Raw genomic sequence first — 21,991 nt, 5'->3', positions numbered from 1 at the left:
AAAATATGGCTAAACATAGCTTTATTGTGGTTCCTACTAAAAGTGAACTACAAAAAGCATTTAGTTCAAACTAGAAGGCCCAAACAAACAAATAAATACTGGAATTCACACTACCAGTAAATTCATTGATATTTATTTTTCTTTTTCAAGGCTTAAACACATTTTCATGAGAGCAATAGAGGAAATGTACTGAATCATCCTCCACAAATACACAGTACAATACTGCAATAAACAGACATAATGAAAAAAAACCACGTAAACATAAAACATTTTGGTAGCCATTAAAACTGTAAATACACCAGCAGTAAATATAGTGAATCTCTGAAGTCAATTCTTTCAATCTTCTGTACAGATAAAAATAGAACAATAATTACATCAACTTTGATAACGTCTATATCTATGGCGAAGATGATCGGTGAAATACAAGCAAGAGATGGTGCAGAGCAGAGGGTTTAATGTAAAAGTACAGATTGCACATATACACAAACACACACACACTAAGACAATGGTCTTGTTTTTGGGAAACACTAGAGTGCATATACAACAACACTATAAACAAAGCAGTGGAATGTAGTCCACTGAAAGAAGACATTGAAGCTGTTTGTGTCTTTGTGTGTGTTTGTGTGGAGGGTGGCTGCTGCCCTGCCCTGAGAATGACAGCTGAGACAAGAAAGTCTTAGTCCTCCAGTGTACGGAAGGCATTCTGCATGTCTTCATGGAGCTGGTTGTATTCAGCTTTGATCTTTTCCTCACCCTCTTTCACAGGGTCCTAAAATGCCAGCAGACATAAAGACATTAACATCTATTACTTTTACAGAAGTAAAAAGTATGGACATTGTATTTTGGCTTCGCTATATGCAACACATTACTTAAAACGACTGAATACCGTTCACAAGTCTCTAGACTGTCATTTAAGGATTAAACTTCTGGCGTATCGAGTCACGTGACACAACAGCATGACGTTGATTTCCGTGAAGTGCTTTTAGTCCCTCTGGTAAGAAACCTATTTAAGTTTTTTAATTGAAACCTGTTTGGGTGTAGAGTAGCGTCTCTAGTTTTGTTTGATATGAAGCTTTTAATTTTTCGTGCATCAGCGCACTGATAAACATGATGCCCACATATGTGGATTTTGTGACATTATTCCCTCAAAAGTTGAAAAAACATTATTTTGAATAACTTTCAGCATCAACACATCTGTCGGTCATTTTGCTTCATTTTAATATAAATGTTGTTATATTTTATTTTGTTATCACTGTACAATACGATTCTATTCATTAACATTAGTAAATGCATTCCTATATATTTACTGTGCGATTTCACATTGAGAATCAATCGGTTCATCCAAAAGCTGAAACATTTTGCTTTCAGATGCTTTATATGGAGTTAGGATGAAAATAAGGTGCATTTCAAACTGTTCTGAGACCAGTGAAGACAGACAGCACACTGGAGGTTAAGTCATTCACTAAATAGGGAGCAAGGGAGCATGCTATAGCTCTCTATGCAGCTATTTGCATTCACTCCTAAAATCCGACCAAAAGTTCAGTTTCAGGCTGCAGATGATGTTTGGACCACTCAACATGTTTGGAAGACATGCGACAATGTTAATCAGATTCAGAATTTTACAATGTATAGTTTTATTTTAACATGGTTGGCAGTGATTGGATGATGCTGGCCATTACTTTGAATAATAATGAATTATGCTAATTTCAGATGTAATGTCTGTACCGTCTCAAAAACATGAATAACCAACACTCCTAGAAATATAAACAACTTAGTCCCACTGTCCACATATGTGGACATCAATTTTTAGGAAAATATTTGCTCTAGAATTTTTTTTTTTCTTTTGCTTGTTTATTAGGTGCTACTAGTTATAAATCAAATAAGGAAATGGAAAATGCACACAGCACTCACGCTCAGGTCTCAGGAGGTTAAGGTGTACAATAAGGTGTGATTAGTTTATTATGAAAGTCTAAAACACAAGTAATGTTTACATGCTGGGTCTAGTCATATACCTTAAATTTCATGGAGCTGATCTTGTAGAGGATTTCTCCCATGTGTTCGCGGATCATGGCCCAGGTGATCTTATTGTCACTTTGTGCAGTGGTCTCTACTGCATGACGTGCCATGTCATAGAAGGCAATCATGTTGGATAAGATACCCACGGTCTTATAAAATGGACAGAACCTGAAATGGAGTATTTAGAGTGGTTGTTAATCTTGGCTGAATTCAAATTAAATAAATAGTGAAATTCACAATGTGAGTATGACAAATATGTCACACCTGTATGTGGAAATATGTGAAATTGCTGTGCTGGAATAGCAACCATCAGCTCATACACACAAGTTTCACATGCATCCAGTATGTGTATTTCACTTATGTAACAGTGTGTACACTACCTGTCATAAGGTGTGTATCCATTTTGCTGGAGGAAATCATCCTTGATCAGTTTTGCAACTTCCAGAGTGATCTTATCTGTTTCAGCCAATGAAGCCTTAAAACAAAAATTAAAAGCATGTTTCACCATTGAAGAATGACCATAATATTACAACAGAATCAATTCTGTAAACAAACTATGAACATAAATTAACCAGGGCTTGAGGCAAATTGCCACCGGAAGTGACAAAAATATTATATTTAAAATGTGAAATTCCTTGTCTTATTGTTTGTAAAAAAAAATGTTTTACATTTGTAACATTCATATACAACATATTATTATATTTTATCGTTCTTTTATATAGCTACTTTTGTATTTGATGTTAATTTGACTTTCATAATTTACAGCCATAATTTTGGGACTTCTATTAATTGATTCAATTGAAGTTTAAGGCGCAAACGTGTGCTTTTATATGGTTAGAAAAAATGCCCCCATTAAGGTAAAACAACTACCCTCAAAACCAATTCCAGGGGGCAAATATTTCTTGTTAATAAAAAGTTAATTTCTGATAGTGATACAAACAGTAAACATGTTTGCACACAAGCTCACCTTGCCCACAAGCTGCACAATCTCAGCCAGGTCCTCCTCTTCCTGCAGAATCTCTTTGGCTTTGGTACGCAGCGGCACAAATTCAGGAAAGTGCTTGTCATAGTACTCGTCCAGAGCTCGTGTATACTTACTGTAACTGATGAGCCAGTTCACTGAGGGGAAATGTTTTCTCTGAGCAAGCTTTTTATCCAGACCCCAGAACACCTGATGAGGAATTAAAAGACAAAATGAGATAAGAAACGGGACATCTAAGAGAATTTTTGTTTCTGGAAGAGAATGGATACATTTTTGTTATTTGGCTGTGTTGCTGTATGTGAAGATTACAATGCAAAATAAATATTCACTTACTTGTACAATACCCAGAGTAGCAGAAGTCACAGGATCTGAGAAATCTCCACCAGGGGGAGACACACTGCCATTAAAACAGAACAAACTTGACTGAGTAACAGTAATAGGGCTGTTACATATTTTAACGTTCATTCAAGAAATGAAATGCAAACAAGCAAAACATTTGTCAAGTTTTTTGTTGACTGTCTGGTACTTACGCGCCCACAATGCTCACACTGCCCTCTCTCTCAGGGTTACCTAGACATTTAACTCTGCCAGCACGCTCATAGAATGAGGCCAGTCGAGCCCCAAGATAAGCAGGATAACCGCTATCTGTAGATGCAAGCACACAGATTTATTGGCTTTACACACCAGGACCAGTTACACATAAATTCTTCGGAGACAGTCACAGCACACGTACCAGCAGGCATCTCGGCCAGACGACCAGAAATCTCCCTCAGAGCCTCAGCCCATCGAGAGGTGGAATCAGCCATCATGCTCACATTGTAACCCATGTCTCTGAAATACTCCGACAGTGTGATTCCTGAAAGTACATAAACACCCATTTATGATGACAGAATAATGACTAGTTTTAATCCTCTTGTTCTGTTGAGACCTCAATTTTTTATGTTGGTGGGGGGTCTAGAGACCACAATGAGGTATATGCAAAAAATAATAATAATAGTTCTGAATTTAACATCATATTGTCCCTTTTAAATTATTTGTATATGTTCCTCTGACCAAATCAAACCCAGTAGGCAGATATTATTAAAGATTTTTCCCCTCTGTTTTACCGCAAAAACACATTTTAGAAAGATATAAAAACGGGCTCCAGTCACAGAACTGTAAAATGTTTTATATCAACACAAACATCAGAAATGTAAAAATTTTCATATAGGACATTGGAAGCGTGATATGAAGTTAAAGTTTTGTTTATAATCAGTTTTCATGGAATTAAGAAATGTCACGCATCAACCAGATGTTTCAATATTAACCAAAACTTTGAAGCGCCAAAAAAAGGCAGCACAAAAGTAATCCATAAGACTCCAGTGGTTAAATCCATGTCTTCAGAAGCGATATGATAGGTGTGGGTGAGAAACAGATCAATATTTAAGTCCTTTTTACTACAAATCTCAACTTTCACATTCTTCTTTTCGATTCACATTCTTTGTGCATATTGCCACCTACTGGGCAGGGAGGAGAATTTATAGTAAAACAGGACTTAAAATTGATCTGTTTCTCACCCACACCAATCATAACGCTTCTAAAGATATGGATTTAACCACTGGAGTCATGTGGATTACTTTTGTGCTGCCTTTTTTTGGCGCTTCAAAGTTTTGGTCACCGTTTACTCGCATTGTATGGACCTACAGAGCAGAGATATTCTTCTAAAATTCTTCATTTGTGTTCAGCAGAAGAGAGAAAGTCATACATTGTCTGTGATGGCATGAGGGTGAGTAAATTATGAGAGAATTTTCATTTTTGGGTGAACTATCCCTTTAAGTATATTTTTCAAGCTTATAAAATAGCATTTACAGAACAAAAGGGTTAAAGTGCACATGCTGACTAATAATTTTCTTATTTTGGTGTTCAACTGTTCAACAATTCCAACATACCTGTGTAAATGGAAGCTTCTCTGGCAGCTACAGGCATGTTAGACGTATTAGCAACCAAGGCCGTTCTCTTCATTATGCTCTCCACCTTACCATCAACTTCCATGGTCAGCTATAGGGCAAGAGAACTGTCAATCACCCAAGCACCAATTACAGTTTATGTGCGGTGTCAATGGCTATTACAACTGATGCTATTCACCTCAGGAAAATCTCTGAGTACTTCTGACATCTCGTTACCACGTTCTCCACAGCCCACATAGATGATGACATCACTGTTAGAGTATTTAGACAGGGACTGAGAGATCACAGTTTTACCACAACCGAAAGCACCGGGGATGGCAGTTGTTCCTCCCTGCACACACCTGTTGAAAAAATAAATAAATAAATAAAATCTGAATGATCTGTTGAACTTCAAAGGCATATAACAGCACACAAATAATAAAACAATACACATGTACAAGCTGTGTTTGTCATAATGTACTACTCTTGCAGTACTGCACTTATATACAGTATGCAGTATGTTAGCATGTGATTATGAACACAGCAATTGTGTGACTCACGGAAAGAGGGCATCCAGTACTCTCTGACCAGTCAGCAGAGGGTGATTGGCAGGAAGTTTCTCAGTGACGGGCCGGACTTGACGCACTGGCCACACCTGTACCATGGTGAACTTCTCCTTCACCCCCTCAAATTCCAACTCCAACACCACATCCTAACAAACACACTGACTTCAGTGTCACAGTAGTAACAATTACTATTCTTCCAAAAATGCAAACTGTTACTTGGCTTACTGAGACATCGTAGTTGCCAGGTGGCGCCACGTAAGTGACAGTTCCCCGGCTTCTTGGAGGCAACATTATTTTGTGCTTTATGAGAGAGTTTTCAAACACCATACCATAGATATCACCTCCAGTAATGTGACTGCCAACCTGTTATGGACAAAGAGACAAGAGTTCGAATTCATCAATAATTTAATAACCAGGTGCCTGTAATATTAGTGTACTGTTAAATGGGTCATATCATAATTTCTTTAACACCCCCTTTGCATGAACTTGTGAAACGTCAATAATTCATAACCTTAATTTAAAAAAAGTCTTTCACTTACACGTAAGCTCTTAGATGGAGAGAAGTCCCATTTCAGATCACGGTTAAGGGCACCAATGTTGACTCCTCTGGGAATGTAGATACTTTTGGTGAGGTCATTAATGTCTTTGAGTGGACGCTGAATACCATCAAAGATGGAGCCCATGATTCCTGGTCCTAACTCCACAGAGAGGGGCTTCCCTGTGCGCAGGACAGGGTCACCAACGGACACACCAGCTGATGATAGCTCAGGAAAACTATAATACTGTTTAACAGATTATACACACTGTGTTTATTACAGCTAAATGTAATGTACCAAGGTAAGAACTGATTGATATAGTCAACCATTTAGATTTTAAGTGCACGTGGTTTTTAAATAATTACATGCAATCGACATGCAATCAAAACACTTAATAGGGACAACCAGTTTTTTTTATTATTTTTTTTTTTTTTAAATGAGGGACAAAACTCTATTAAAATGAATAAGGGAATTTTAAATGAGTGCACGTGTATGGATATTCACTTCATAAGCATTTGAATTGTTTAAAGGATACATGTCTCTTCATACACCTGAATGGTGGCCATATCACCCTCCAGTCTGATGATCTCTCCCACAAGTTCACAGTGGCCCACTCGCACCAGCTCGTACATGGCAGCTCCTGCCATACTAGATGCCGTAACCACTACAAGACGTTATTAGTGAGTCAGTAAACATAAATTAATCTTCACAATGGTTTGGGGACAGCCAATAATTTTTTTTTAATAAAAACAAAAAACCTGGGTTCCTGTGGTTACGCAATAACCCAAAATGAGAAAAAGGAAAACCATTATGCCAAATAAAAACTGCATGACATCTTGGTTCCTTGGTTCTACTTACCAGGTCCAGACACGCCGTGCACATATCCAAATTCTCCCTCCCGTTCCTCATCTCGGATCTTGGGCAGCTTGGAGAAGTCCATTTTCAAAGTGTCTGACACAAATGAGTTCAAAACAGAAACAATTTTTTTGGGATAAATTATGGAAATCAATGAATCACCCACCCTCAAATTATCAGTCTCATAACAGAAGTTACTGCATTACTGCTTACATGTCTGGATTTATCAATTAGTTCATGAGCAGGCCCATATGGAATCTGCTCACACCGCACTACATTCACAAAATTTCTACATTCTACATTATATAAAATTCATCAGTGCTGGATAGTAACAGATTACATGTAATATGGATTACATAATCAGATTACAGAAATAAAGCACTTTATTAAACAGATTAAATTAAATTTTTTAATACTTGTAATCCAATTACAGTTACTTTTTATGGATTCCATGTAGTGATCGACAGATACGGGTTTTTTTAATGGCTGATGCCGATATCCAGAGAGCAGGGTGGCCGATAGGCTGATACAATGCCGATATATCACACAATTTAATATAGTAAATAACATAAATCAATAAACCCTTATTTAGCACCATATTTACTCAATTTCACACTAAACTTTAACTTGTAAAAAATACCTAAAAAATAATATTGTATTTTAAATGCTAGATAGCAGTTTCTTCTGATTTCTGTTTAGTCATCAAATTTTAGTAATTTATTTGCACATGAAGAAATTGTTAATATATTAGAAAGAAGGAAATAACAGTACACACAGTAGTCCAGCAACCATGGATGGCATGTCCACGATAGCAATCGCATTCTCAAAAAATACAGAATCAAACCAATAGACCTTTTTCACAGACTGTGATGACGCGTTTCCGCCTTATTTAGCAGTGTAAATCCGAAAACATTTTCATATTATAATTTTTTTAAATACTGAGTGTAAATTAATAACATTATTCTTTTTGTTATATTATCCTGGAATTAGTTTAAAAAATGAATTAGCACAGCTGCGAGGGGGTTTCTATTACAGCTGCTGAGAGAGTGACAGTAAATTTGGCATCTTCTCCCATCTGTCTTAATCAACCGCTCTCTATATTTTTCCTCTTCTGGAAAGTCATTCAAATGTAATAGTGGATTTTTTCGTTTGCTCTTGGAGCAAATGTGTAAGTGAAAATAATATTTGCTGTGATCTCCAATTAACTGCTGTTGAAGTTTACCTTGCAATTGTTTACTTCCGCGTTCTATACCGCGGAGTGTGAAAAGGTCTATTGCACATAAAGTGCATAGTGAATAAGACATTTACTCATAGCACATGTGAATTGCTTTTACTTTGAAGTTGCACTCACGCGCTTGTGCGGATCCAGCGAGATCAGCAAACTCCTGACAGTTTAAATGGCCTGGATCACCTGCTTGGATTGTCATGGAGTGACCATCATGATTTGTGAATCAGAGGAACTTTTGATCCTGACCCTAAAGTTTTTGATTCTGGCTGATGGAATACACGCTTCAGAGCAAGCTATTAGATGAGTGCTCGACGGGAAGAAAACGCTGGATTTTCGTGAAGTTCATGAATTACATCTTTTTAAATGAGATATCTGCATATTTGCAGATGGTATATAATAGAAGTTTTATTCATATTTGCCTTTTATCATTAGAAAAGTAACAGGGAACTGTTGAGGAGAGACTGTTAGAATACGTGCTTCAGAGAAAGATTTATGAGCATTCCACAGGATGCTGGATCTGCTGAAGTTGTGTGAGGTTGGATTATTACATCTGTTTAAACAAGATATGCGCATATTTGCAGATGGTATATGATATTAGATTTAATGATATTTGCATTTTTATCATTAGACAAGACAGTTAAAAGTTACAGGGAACTGTTGAGGAGAGAGAGGGAGAATGAAACAGTCGAGCACTTTAACATTATGAGCTCAAACACGTGCCACGGCTCTGATATTGCACATTACTGTTATTGTAGTAACACGATGGCACATAACAACAAAATGAACTGTGACTGGTCGTTTAGAATTCTCGCTTCACTTGCAAGCAGGCAATTTTCAGCGCCCTCAAGAAACAAATCGGCCAAAGTGGAAAATGTATCGGCCGATGCCGATAATAAAAGAAATTCTGAATATCTGCCGAGTTGTGGAATTGCATACACAGACCTGATATGAGCCATCAGCCAGGTGGCAATAACAACACTGACTACATTTACATGGACACCAGAAAGCATCTTATTGCAAAGCAGCAGCGTTCCTGTTTACATGCACTGTATAAGCAGCGTACTCTTTTCTCCCGACTGTACACACGCGTCTCGGTCAGTTAGCAGTTTTCTCCACACCAAATAATTTCCCCACGACGCTTGTGTAAATATCAAACATGGAATCCGAGGAAGACTTAGCTATTTTAATGCTTCGCTTTATTTCCATATATTCCAGAGTTGTTGCTGTGTTTGTATCCTAACTTTCTACCGGGACCTGCATTGGAATTGTGCTGCAATAGTGGGCTTTCCCTCTTACATAAAACTCCGGGATTTCCCTAATCCAACAAGCACATGTATGCGAACGTGAGGGACAGTCAATATTCTATAAATATTCTATAAATGGTTATAGTTTATAGTGTATGTGCTTTTTCCACTGTACTCCCAGAAATGTTGAATTCTTCCCACTGTGTTGAATTGTTGTTGGGCTACATCCTATGACGTCTGTTATCTGGTCTGTTTCACGCACATGCATACTCCTAAAAAACCTGTTAGAACGCCACTTACGCGTTTACAAGACCACATTAAGCTGCATTCTCTGGGAGAAACCTAGGTGTGTTAAACCACTTTCTTTTAATCCCTTAAATGGTGCAAGGAAATTGTTCTTGTTTACATGATGTTTCAGAACACCACTTTCTGCCAAAATCCTGGAATAAACCGTTTTTTAAGTGCATGTAAACATGGTCACTGAAGATGGAGTGATAATACACACACAATTGCCAAAACTATTGCATTAGTGCGGTAAAGTTAGTTGTAGTTTTGCAAACTGCTGTTGTACTCGGCTTCAAAAATGTACATGAATGCGCGTTTGCTTTTGTGACCACTTTTGAGACTATTTTTTTTTCTGTGTGTGTGTGTGAAGTTGATTCACAAATATAACTGGTCTGATCAGTTACCACACATGGATGGCATTTAATGCCAAAATGGCTGGGGTAAGAAAATGTGTGTGCCTTTTTTATTTATTCAGAAACAGGAAAATAGTGAGTAAAACACACACACACACACACACACACACAAACATATTTGTGGGATAATCATAGAAAATTGCCACATGACCACGGCACATGACACTGACTGTCAAACAGAAACCGTGTAAGGAAGTGAGGAAAACAGACAGTTGAGCAAATCTGGAAAACTGGAAACTGTTCACATCTTATTAATAATGCATAGTGTAGTGGCAGTTTATGACAACCTGTGAATCTCCAAACAAACCCTTGTTTCCTTGTTTAGTTAAGGTCCAGCCAACTAAACACCCCCATAATAACAATTTAATACTTGACACTGACTAATTCAGTCTATACTTCTGTGTTCCATAATGGCACAATAACTCACAAAATGATCCAATTTATGTCCCCTAATATTTCAAGCCTCAAGAGGAACCAGTCTAACTTCCAGGTTTTTGTGAATTTACATGATGCTCATATGACATCTTGGATTTCTAGGGACCATTTGGTATAAAATATGTCCTCTAAAGGATTCACAGCACATCTAATTAAAAAATATTGTATGTGATAGGAAACGGAGGACTGGTAAACAGACATTCCAGCTCCATATGTATAAAAAAAAAAAAAAAACAAGTAGGGCCTACTGTCCATACATGTGAAGTAGGCTAAATCTTCATGGATATTTGGTCCGCAAAAAGCCCACCACAGAGGGGTGCGCATTTCTAACACGCAGTTGTTACTTGAAAAACACTGGACAGCGGCTGTCTCAACCATTTTTATGTATCATGATCATATGCGCGTTCAGAGCACAGCTGTTGCGTATATCGCAGGGGCCAAACATTACCATGGAGATGATATAGGGGAAAATTATAAGGAAACGGTGAAGGGATTTAAATATATTTTACTGCTTCAAGCGGTTGTGTATTGCAGCAAGGATACTGCATGATCATGTGATCATGATAGAATTTGATAGTTTTTGTTTCTCACTGCTCTACAGTATCTCGATTTTTAGAAACCCGTGATGAGATCGACCACATGTACGGCTGATTACTTAAAAATTATTATATAAATGATATAATGAAATCTTTACTCCTTTACTGAAATAGCAATGTGTGTGGTTTAATCATTTGTCATCTTTACAAATAATTCCAATAATTTCATGTTCATGCCATGGTCTTAACTGAGACATCTCTTTAACATTTGAATTAAATAAAAGCTGCATTGGGAAATTGAAAGCATCCAAGTGGCTCATTCCAGGAACTACATGGAGAAATCAAAACATGTAACGAGACAAGATGAGCTCATTGCAGACGCAGAGGACAAGGATTCGGCCACAAGGACACAGTGTATATTACAGCAACAGAAGCTACGTTTCACATTATATTATTATTAATTGATCAATCAACTGGAAACGGTGACCTGGGAATTATCTGAACTATTCTTCTCTGATAATTTTTTTTTTTTTTTTTTGCTTGACGAACCTAACAGATACACAGCTAATAAAACGGTGCAAGCATGCAAACCGGTATGATTATCATCTTACGAATGTGTAAATACCTCGGAAAATAGACGAGACGGTCCTGTGTCCAGATCCTTTTGGTGAGATGAGATGTGAGCAGAGAGTACAGTCAGCTGACTTCATTCAAGGCTCGTTCTCCCTCTGCATACTGAACAGTGTGCGCAGAAAACTCCATATCGCCCCCTACAGTGTAAGAGGAGTCTTCTCTTTATGTTTTCCAGCTGTTTTCTGAATTCTTTGGAGATGAGATGACACTCTAATAAAACATAACAACTCATTATACGTGACACACATAGTTTAGTAGGCTTAAAAAGAAAAATGTATATACTACTTCACAAAATTGTATTGTATGTTGTGTATATAATTGTGCTTTATTGTTTTGAACTGTATTTGATATTGCATATTATGTTCTATTGCACTGAATATTGGGTTGTGTTTAACCCTTAAATGCATGGGTGTTTCACTAAACATTATTGCATACTCAGGTCTTAAGAGACCCAGCACGTATATCTATCTCAAATAGATATACAAAATGCCCAGATAGTGTCAAATGTTCAAAACATTTTCAAGACAGTTTGAAAATTATTTAATAGAATATATTCTGATGTATTTTTAATTTTCATATATCAAAGAGATGATGCAACAAATAAAGAAAAGGATTCATTACTTCCACACTGAAATATCATGCAACGTAACTGGCTGTGAGATATATATGGAGCTACACATAACACATAAGATACACATCACTTCACTTTTATTGTCACACAACCATATACACAAGTGCAATAGTGTGTGAAAGTGTTGGGTGCAGTTCCGAGCAACATAGCAGTCATGACAGTGATGAGACATATACCAATCTACAATAAACAGATTTACACATCACAATTTACATATCTAATATACACATAATTACACACAACACAACATACAAATAATAATATACAATATACAGTATACAATACACACAATATAGAATACACATTACACAATTAAAAATAGTATATATAGTATATATAAAATGTACAGTAGGTTGTATTGTACTGTATTGACATTCAAGCTGTCGGTTGATAGTCAGTTGCCAGTGTGTTGTTAAGAGAGATATAATTATGACAGTCCAGTGTGAGATAATAAGATAAATAAAGTGCAGTGCTGATGTATATTGATCGTGAGAGATCATGAGTTCAGAAGTCATATGTATTTTCTCAGGCACTTTTTGAGTCTAAATTGATATACAACTTACATAATTTCAGTAGTATACCCAAATGACAATAGTCATTTCATACTGTTCATGTGTTACACTCGCTATAGTTTACTTTCACGTTGTTTCTTCATCAAATAGCAATGTCAAATGTAAATCAATTCAATCACTGAGACATCAGCGCCACCTTGCATAAGAAATATCATGTATAGTATTTATGTGTACATACATATGGGATACTGGTAATTAACCATCACTGTGCATAAAATCAACATGATATAGTAGTCATTTGTATGAATATAGTACTCATTTGTCTTGTAATAAACAAAGAAATATATATCCTGTGATAGTAAATTTATATGGACATGAAATTATCAAAAAATATGTTTTATGGAAGCACGAACAAAAAACCCCCCACTATTGTATAACTAGGGTCTTTAATGACCAAATACACTTTATAAAAAAACATAATACTTGCAGTTTTGCCTTTTGTGTGTGTGTGTGTGTGTGTTTTTGTTACACTATTCAAAAGAGAAAGTTTGAGGAATCCTAAAGAGGTATAAGCATTTCTCAAAAAAAAAAAAAAAAAAAAAAAAATGGATGAGGTACAGGGGGTGGAATGAGGTCCCAAAAGACCTGTGGTATGCTTTAAAAGGTTAATTTTTGGTCTTATTATTTAAGTTAAATAATTGTATTTTATTTCTTTTAGGTTTTTCTTTTTGTTTGTTTTATTTATTTATTTATTTTTTTAACTTTTTATTGGGGTTGAATATACAATGACAAAATATTGAAAACATTTTACGTTATCAGATAATAATAACATTTCATAATCCTATGCAAATGTATTTGTACAGATCTTATAAGGTCTCTGAATAGGTTGCACACAGACTACAAAAGCACGTTTTCTCAACCATGACACCCAAGAAACTCGATTTTTATAACACTAAAACGTGCTTTTTCTTTTTGAGAAACATTCTATTTTTGTTCATACAGTAATTTATTTAGATTTTTATTGCCCGCTTTTTTGAAGAAGGGACTTGTATTTTCAATGCACATATTTCCATAACGTCATTTCCCTTTTTTTCTGTTTCCAGTTTCTTGTTGTCAGTGGTGAAGGTTGACAGCAGCCTCCCAGAACCAGTGTTGCCAGATCCTCATATTTGATAAACACTACTGTTTCTTGCAGTGCGATCGTAAGTGCATTTCCAAATGTTTAATGCGTAGTAATATTTACCTAAGTTACATTAATTATCCTCGTAAGCAAATTATATTTCAAAAGAACATTTCTATGTTACATTTATGTTATCGTCCTGACTAAAACGGTTTGGGGTGATTTAATGAAGAAGACCTGGCAACCTTCGGCCATAGCACAGAGGCAAATGCGGACTGCTTAGCTAGTGTGCTAGCAACATACATGTGGAGGGGATCCCATCCCAAACTCTGCCTAAATTCCCCCTTAGACTGTCAAATATCGCCAACTTGCCCTGTGTCCCTCACAACAAACGCCTTTTCTTCAACATGAAAGGGTGAGTAAACGCACCGAGAAGGGTCTTTTCATCGCAAGTAAAGTTTCCCCCCTATTCTCTCTTTTTTCCAGCAGGGGGGCGGTGGAGTTGGTCTAAAGATTAGCTGCTAGCTCTCTTCGCGCTTAATGTGGAGGCGACAAATTTGCGCCGCAATTTTCACATCCAGCCTTTAGTTCTCGCTTTGCCATTTATCGTGTGTTACCCGAAAACCGCCTTATAAAACGCACAGATGACTTAACGGTAGATTAAACCCCATTCCAGTGCAAATGTCACGAGTTAGATGTGTGCCGAATCTAAATCCGAAAATGTTGAGTCAGTCTTCAAGTTGCTATCTTGGTTAGCTAGTCATGCTTATATACCCCAGCTCACACGGATCCTGAGGCCGTTAGTTTGAGGCATTAAAGCGTGTTCATGCCCTGTTACTTTGTCATGTGTGTGCATATTCTCATGTAGAAATTGATAGGTGTGACACAAGTGATTGACTAGCATATCCTCTTTGAAAACGACACTACGAGTTTATACTTAGTAGGTTTCATAGCTGTTACTGGTCATTTTTAATTTGGGCGGATGGAATATAAATGGCATACCGTGTTGCTTTTGATGACTACAGAAGTGATGATAGTTCATCCACGTGACAAAGTTTTAAAAAAATTCTTAGAGAGGTTCCTGGCAAATACCTTCCATTAAAAGTTTCGTTAATTGTACAGGTTTTTAATCAACAACATTTCCTTTAACAGTCGGTTATCATGTCAGGTAGGCTTGTTTTTTAGTATTAGAACGGACTGTCTATTTTCTTGGTAAATCTCCGTTTAAAAGTGCACTCGAAAATTTTTGTCCTCATTAAAAAAAAGTTTTACTACTTAAGAAATGAGTAGTACTTTTGAAACATGTATGAACTCTCATGAAATGAAGGCTCTGGTCATATCAATAGCCTAATAAAAGCTGTTTTGTGCTACATTATGAGGGTCCCCACATGGAGGCTGCCATGTTAGGATCACATGACCAATGCTGACCAATACAACTCGCTTATTCTCAGTAAATGCCCTTATATTGGATACTTTCACTCAAGGATTCAGTTTAAATGAATTAATTTCTACAATGGCATCGGTAATTAAAAACTGTTGGTTTGATGCTGCATCCATGCCCCTTGGTGTCCATTTAAGAGCAAGATGACATAAAAAATTACTTTTAAAGTTTACCTTTTAAAGAAGTATTCCATGTTCAATACAAGTTAAGCTCAGTCGACAGCATTTGTGGTATAATGTTGATTATCACAAAAAATAATTTCGACCTGTCCCTCTTTTTCTTTAAAAAAAGCAAAAAGGTCACAGTGAGGCACTTTCAGTGGAAGTGAATGGGGTTTATCAGGGTTTACAGGCAGAAATGCGAAGTTTATAATTTTATAAAAGCTCTTACATTAATTCTTCTGTTAAAACTTGTGTATTATTTTAGCTGTAAAGTTTTGTTTTTAAATCGTAATTTTTAAGGTTGTTTTAGGTTTTACGGTGTTATGTCGTAATGGCAATGAAGTTTTGAAATTTATTATAAATTTACACAGAAAAGGTCAGTAATTGATTTTATCACACAAAAATGTAAAAGCACGCATATTGTTTACATCTTGTGACTATACTTTTGAAACAGTGAGTATTTTAAGGTTTACAAGTTGGCCCATTCACTTCCAGTGCCTCACTGTAATGCAGAATTTTTTTTTTCTTTTTTTTTTTTTTTTTAAGAAAATGAGGGATAAGTCTAAATAAATTTTTTGTGGCAATCAACATTAAGCCACAAATGCTATCTATTGAGCTTAACTTGTATTGAACCTAGAATATTCCTTTAAAGGCCACGTCCACATTAATATATTTTCTAGAGGTCAACTGATAGTGTATTTTACCAATATCGATAACTAAGTTGGTCAGTACCTGCCGATAGCCGATTATTAACCAATAGTTTTTAAAATTGATACTGAATGAAAAAATAACACTCAAAGTAAAATAGTGTTGAACTTTATTACAAAAATAAACAGTACTGACTGAATCATGAAAATGTATTGTACTTTTTTTTTATGAAATATTTATATATATATATATATATATATATTTAATTTACGTTGTTTACTTGGTCCACAAGAGGGCACAATAAATACATAAACCATTGAGCACCGTTATATTATTGCATAGAACATTCCTATCCTGGCTGTTAAAAAAAAAGCATTTCATTTTCAAATAATGTGCATAAAATAAATAAAAAGTTTTAGTCGGCCCATATTCTCAAATGTTTAGTCAAAAGTAAAATGAGGGGGGAAAATGCTTCAATGGACAGTTCACATGGTATTACACTTGCACTGATTCCTCCAGATTCAAGCTTCGTAATAACAGCGAAATACCACATTGTTTTTTATTCAGTACAGTTGTATGTAGAGTAGCAATATTCACAGATAGCAGTGGTATTCGGCTGAACTTGGTGGAGAAGCAGCTCAGAATATGAGCCCAGGTCAGGGGCTGATCAAAAAGACTGGAACCAAATGCAAGAATCTAAACAACTCATTGCTAAATCTGAGAAATGCTTATAAGAGAGCAAGACACAACGGCCAAAGACCTCCACCAACTGTAAGGTGCTGTTCACACCGAACGCTTTTGCAACCATCCATTTGTTTTTCTATGTAAACGCGTGCTAGACGAACGTCTTTGTTTCCCTTTGTTTTTGTTTATTCAGCGTCTCATGCAGGAGTGCTGTTTTTTAGATGCTGTCTAATTAAAAAGAACTTTAAAACCATATTTTTTTTTAAATGTATTTATTTATTTATTTTCCTTTTTCTCCCAATTCCCAATGTGCTTTTAAGTCCTCGTGGTCACGTAGTGATTCGTCTCAGTCCGGGTGGTGGAGGACGAATCCCAGTTGCCTCCGCGCCTGAGATCGTCTACCCGAGCATCTTATGACGTGGCTTGTTGAGCGTGTTGCCACGGAGACGTAGCGCGTGTGGAGGCTTCACGCCACCCACCGCGGCATCCACACTCATTACGAACCACATTATAGCAATCACGAGGAGGTTACCCCATGTGACTCTACCCTCCCTAGCAACCGGGCCAATTTGGTTGCTTAGGAGACCTGGCTGGAGTCACTCAGCACGCCCTGAGATTCGAACTCCAGGGGTGGTAGCCAGCGTCTTTACCACTGAGCTACCCAGGCCCCCACTTTAAAACCATATTGAGACACCTGCTTTCTGTTAAACTGTATTTGTTGTGCTGTGTCTAGCCTTTTTTTAGCGCAAGGATGTGATCGATCTGAAGTCATCGTATTACAGTGAGGATAACATTTTTTAATTGAAATCAGATGCGTTTCTAATTTATTTATACGTTTCTCTCGACTGCATGAAGATATTAATTTGCTTTCTCACGTCATTAGCTTTAAATATGCAACTAAGCTGGCTAACAAATGCATAAACGTGACCAGCTGGACATAAACTAATGCAAATAGATGGTAACAATCTAAACATTTTGGTAGGACTTGCATGTATTTTTGTTACATTGTTCTAACTGCTTAAGGTTTGCTTTAATGTTAGCGTCCTCTCAGCCTTGTCGGCAAACATACTGCTGTTCTCTAATAATGCAGCATCTAGTGAATCAACAAATGAATTACTTTATAATGATATGACAACATGTACTGTATACATACCTTTTTGTTGTTGTCCATGCAGAATGTAGTCTTACATGTCAAAACAAATACCACAAGGCATCAGTGAAGTGATAGTTTTTATTTTGACTCTAGAGGCCACTCTCATACTGTACAATGACAGCGGACCCTTCCCAGCCACTCCAGCATTGGACGCAATGGGGAAAAACTATCGGTGTGGATTTTTGCTGGTAACAATAGTTCCAGAAATCTGTTATCGTGCCGATGAATCGGCAAAACCGATATATCGGTCGACTTCTAATATTTTCATTTGAAAACACATACATTTTTGCTACATTTTGGCCTTCCTTCCTTGAGACGGTGTTTTTGTCCAGCGAAAACGTAGCTTTTCAAAAACACTCAAGTGGATACATTTTAAAACGCTGCCTACGCGTTGTAGTGTGGACAGGTAAAATGGAGATATTCTAAATTCGATAACGTATTTGTTGTCATGTGATGCAGTCATGTGATCCATTCACATGACAATTGCATTTTAGACCGTACATGGAAATAACACACGGCCACGCTTACGGTTTTTTTTCTGCATCCGGAGTAAGGGGATTCAAGCATTTTCAGATGTTTCAGTGTGGACGGCGAATTTATCCAGATTAATGTGGACATTTCAAAGCTTCTGGTATCAATTATTTTTAACAAAGCACTTTAATTAAATGCTTAGGAAGGAATCACAGGGTTTTTATTGTGTTAGGAATGGTGAGTGTGCGATAAGAACACGTAAGTACACAGACATCCTTAGTAAACCATATTTAGTGTCTGTTTTTCTCCTGTCAACTCATCCTGCCACTGGTTGAGTGAGTGGCAGTGGTGAACACATGACCAGCAGCTGTTGTGTTGGTGCTTCAGCATGCTGCTCTCCTATAAATACCTCAGTCGTTCTGCAGCCTTAGTCAAGTGGAGACAACAATGCCTATGGTATCAAAGGGTACCACTGCTGGTTAACTCTGATCAGTGAAATGGGATGGTGATTTTATGGTATTTGGGACTTTGTGTGGGTGCACTGTTTGGATATTATTCATATGAAGAAGCTTAAAAAGTGTGATAGGGACACTTTTTTATAGACTGTATTTGGTCCTGACATACAAAATAAGTTTGTTGATTCGTGCACGGCTAGTTGACCATTCTGCTTTTGTTCTAGTAGCCGGATCGAGTTGGGGGATGTTACTCCCCACAACATTAAACAATTGAAGCGTCTCAACCAAGTGATCTTCCCTGTCAGCTACAATGACAAGTTCTACAAAGATGTTCTGGAGGTAGGGGAGCTCGCCAAGCTAGGTAAGAAAGTAAACTTTAACTATACCTAATGATAATTCGATAGTGGTCAAAAGATTCACTGTGTCAGTTTTAAAGAACCTGTCCAGTTTTTGTAAATGTAATAGATTCCTGTTTACTTTTGGTGTAACCTTTTACAGCATACTTCAACGACATTGCTGTTGGTGCCGTGTGTTGTAGAGTGGATCACTCTCAAAACCAGAAGCGACTCTACATCATGACACTGGGTTGCCTAGCACCTTACCGCAGACTCGGCATAGGTACGATTTTAGAATGTCTTCGAGCATTTAGATGCTTCTGTGTGCTGATCTTATTCAAATTGAAGAAATTTAATTATCTTGGGTCAGATTCTCTTGGGATTGCATAATTAGATTGTCTTTGAGGGATGTCTGACATTTTGATGAAGATTTTATAATATGTTCTCAAATAAGCTACTAAAGCAGTGATGTTAAGTTTTTAATATTGGCACTTTTTTCAGATACTGATAATTATTTTAGTCATGTTTGCTTTAAGGAACCAAAATGCTGAACCATGTGTTAAACATTTGTGAGAAGGATGGCACTTTTGACAACATTTACCTGTAAGTATGAAGACAGTGTGGTGTCTTGTTAATTGTTTAGTAGCGATGTTGATAAAATGCAAGGAATCTTCTACATGCTAAAATAACATGTTCTTCTGTTTTTCTTTCCACAGTCACGTGCAGATCAGCAATGAGTCTGCAATTGACTTCTACCAGAAATTTGGCTTTGAGATCATTGAGACAAAAAAGAACTATTACAAGAGGATAGAGCCAGCAGATGCCCACGTTCTTCAGAAAAGCCTGCGCAGCCCATGTGCGCCCCCAGCAGGAGAGATCCAGAAAGCCGACTAGAGGTTGAAGCACGACACAGATTGGTCTATTCCCTCAAGTGGAACTGTAACCGATGCCCCAAGGTTGACACACTCACCACTTTCTTCAGAGGACATTTTAGACAGAAAAAGTCAAAGAAATAGTTGCTGCATTTTTTGTGCAAAAACTTTAGTCCCCCAAAATTTGTGTTCTTTTTATTATTATTATTATTATTATTTCTTAATATAGAGAGTTGACAATAAATGGAGGTTTTCAAGCAGAATCCATAAGTGCTCCGAAAGCTGCTGACTTCTTATTGATCTCACATGGTGAAGGTTATGTTTGCAAAGCATACTGTTTGCATTTGTTTTAGATTTGATAAAGGTAAGGGGACATAACTTACTTGGACAAAACAATTGAACTAAAATCTTTCTAAATATGACAGTTGACTCGAGATTCCCCAGCTGACAACCTTGGAGTGATTGTTTGAATCGTCTTAGGGACACATGGAGTCCTCAGAACTCGAGCATACCTCCACATGAGCACTCGGACACATGGCAAGGGAATCTACTGGTGGCTGAGACTTCCTGTTTCACCATACAGGCAATATGCAATGCTGGAGTGTTGCATGTGATGCAATGTCTCCTTGTGATGTCAGCCACCTCGGTCTGTTTTGAAGCTAACCTAGTGAGGAAAAGGAGCGTAGAGCCCCCTCGAACAAGAGAGTGGTAAAACTGTTTTAGTATGGGGAGGTCAAAGGGGATAAACTCCACTCATTTGTGAATGCTTTTGTTTTTCTGCCCATTATTTAAAATCCCCAACTTTTTTTTATTTTTATCAATGGATTGAGTCTGGGCCTTTTCTGGGATTTGCAATAATGCTGCTGGTGAGATGTAAAGGCTTCAGATAGTAAACAGGAATGGCTTTTATGGGCCTTGAAGGTTGTGTTTTTTTTTTTATGGTGGATGTATTTCTCAAATAATTTTTAGTCCACCAGTACTCAAGTTAGAGTTTAGCCGTTTTTGATGTGAAACTTTGATTTTTTTCATTATCTGCCTGAGTGTCTATAAATTTGAATCCTTGCTTCTCACTTACAGTAACAATTGTGCCGCAAAAATAAACACATCCTCCCACAATGTAACAAGTTACATTTCAGTGATTTTCACTGACTACCAGCTTTTCCCCATGTACAATGTGGGGGCGTTGCCGGTCACTTCTACAAGTTTATTTTATAGGACTTACGGAATCAGATCCCAGGAAAATCCCAGACTCGGTGCATGCCAGGGGAGACATGCCCTCTCCAATGTAGTAAAAGCATGTTTTTTTTCCCACCTGTCTTTGAAAAATTTTATCTTTTTCTGGAGCTCTATATTGTATGACTTTTAAACCTCTAAATAAAATTACTATTTGCATTATTTTTCATGTTATTTCAATTTTGGGGGGCATAACATTAATGCTTTTCTATGTGCAAGCCTTAAAGGGATAGTTCGCCCAAAAAAGAAAATTCTCTCATCATTTACTCACCCCATCCCAGATGTGTATGTCTTTCTTTAGTCATTAGATTTTAATTCATTAGACTCCAGTGGTTAAATCTATATCTTCAAAAGCGATATGATAGGTGTAGGTAAGAAACAGATCGATATTTAAGTCTTTTATTACTATAAATCTCCACTTTCACTTTCACATTTGAAAGTGAAACTAGACAGGTGCCACTTGTGACTTTCAGAAGTGAAAGTGGAGATTTATATTAATAAAGGACTTAAATATTGATCTGTTTCTCACCCATACCTATCATATCGCTTTTGAAAATATAGATTTAACCACTGGAGTCTTTGATTACTTTTATTCTTATTTTTGGAGCTCCAGAAATTTGG

General features: G+C 36.9%; 2 protein-coding genes across 5 annotated transcripts; one reads left to right on the top strand and one right to left on the bottom strand.

Moving 5' to 3' along the window:
- Positions 1-117: 117 nt before the first annotated feature.
- Positions 118-11,769, bottom strand: LOC127431884 (V-type proton ATPase catalytic subunit A-like). Its single transcript, XM_051682507.1, has 15 exons — positions 11,647-11,769; positions 6,884-6,976; positions 6,561-6,689; positions 6,029-6,243; positions 5,715-5,852; positions 5,484-5,635; positions 5,123-5,285; positions 4,927-5,035; positions 3,732-3,854; positions 3,529-3,643; positions 3,332-3,395; positions 2,984-3,187; positions 2,397-2,491; positions 2,013-2,184; positions 118-769 (listed from the first exon to the last, which is right to left on the bottom strand). Exons 1-15 carry the CDS (start codon positions 11,729-11,731, stop codon positions 677-679), a joined length of 1,950 nt encoding a protein of 649 aa, XP_051538467.1. The 5' UTR covers positions 11,732-11,769; the 3' UTR covers positions 118-676.
- A 2,396-nt stretch (positions 11,770-14,165) lies between these two features.
- LOC127431885 (N-alpha-acetyltransferase 50) lies at positions 14,166-21,532 on the top strand. Of its 4 annotated transcripts, none has more exons than XM_051682510.1 (5): positions 14,166-14,332; positions 19,155-19,291; positions 19,429-19,548; positions 19,802-19,868; positions 19,982-21,532. In XM_051682510.1, exons 1-5 carry the CDS (start codon positions 14,325-14,327, stop codon positions 20,157-20,159), a joined length of 510 nt encoding a protein of 169 aa, XP_051538470.1. In that variant the 5' UTR covers positions 14,166-14,324; the 3' UTR covers positions 20,160-21,532. The 4 variants fall into 4 exon arrangements, with proteins under 4 accessions (XP_051538470.1, XP_051538471.1, XP_051538468.1 ...); XM_051682511.1 differs by having other exon boundaries at positions 14,167-14,332; positions 19,158-19,291; XM_051682508.1 differs by lacking the exon at positions 14,166-14,332 and adding an exon at positions 16,436-18,991.
- Positions 21,533-21,991: the final 459 nt, after the last annotated feature.

Source organism: Myxocyprinus asiaticus, chromosome 41 (genome assembly GCF_019703515.2).
Source record: "Myxocyprinus asiaticus isolate MX2 ecotype Aquarium Trade chromosome 41, UBuf_Myxa_2, whole genome shotgun sequence".
Classification (NCBI taxonomy): Eukaryota; Metazoa; Chordata; class Actinopteri; order Cypriniformes; family Catostomidae; genus Myxocyprinus; species Myxocyprinus asiaticus.
Note: the sequence above shows the minus strand (reverse complement) of the source record. Positions and strands in the feature narration are given on the sequence as shown.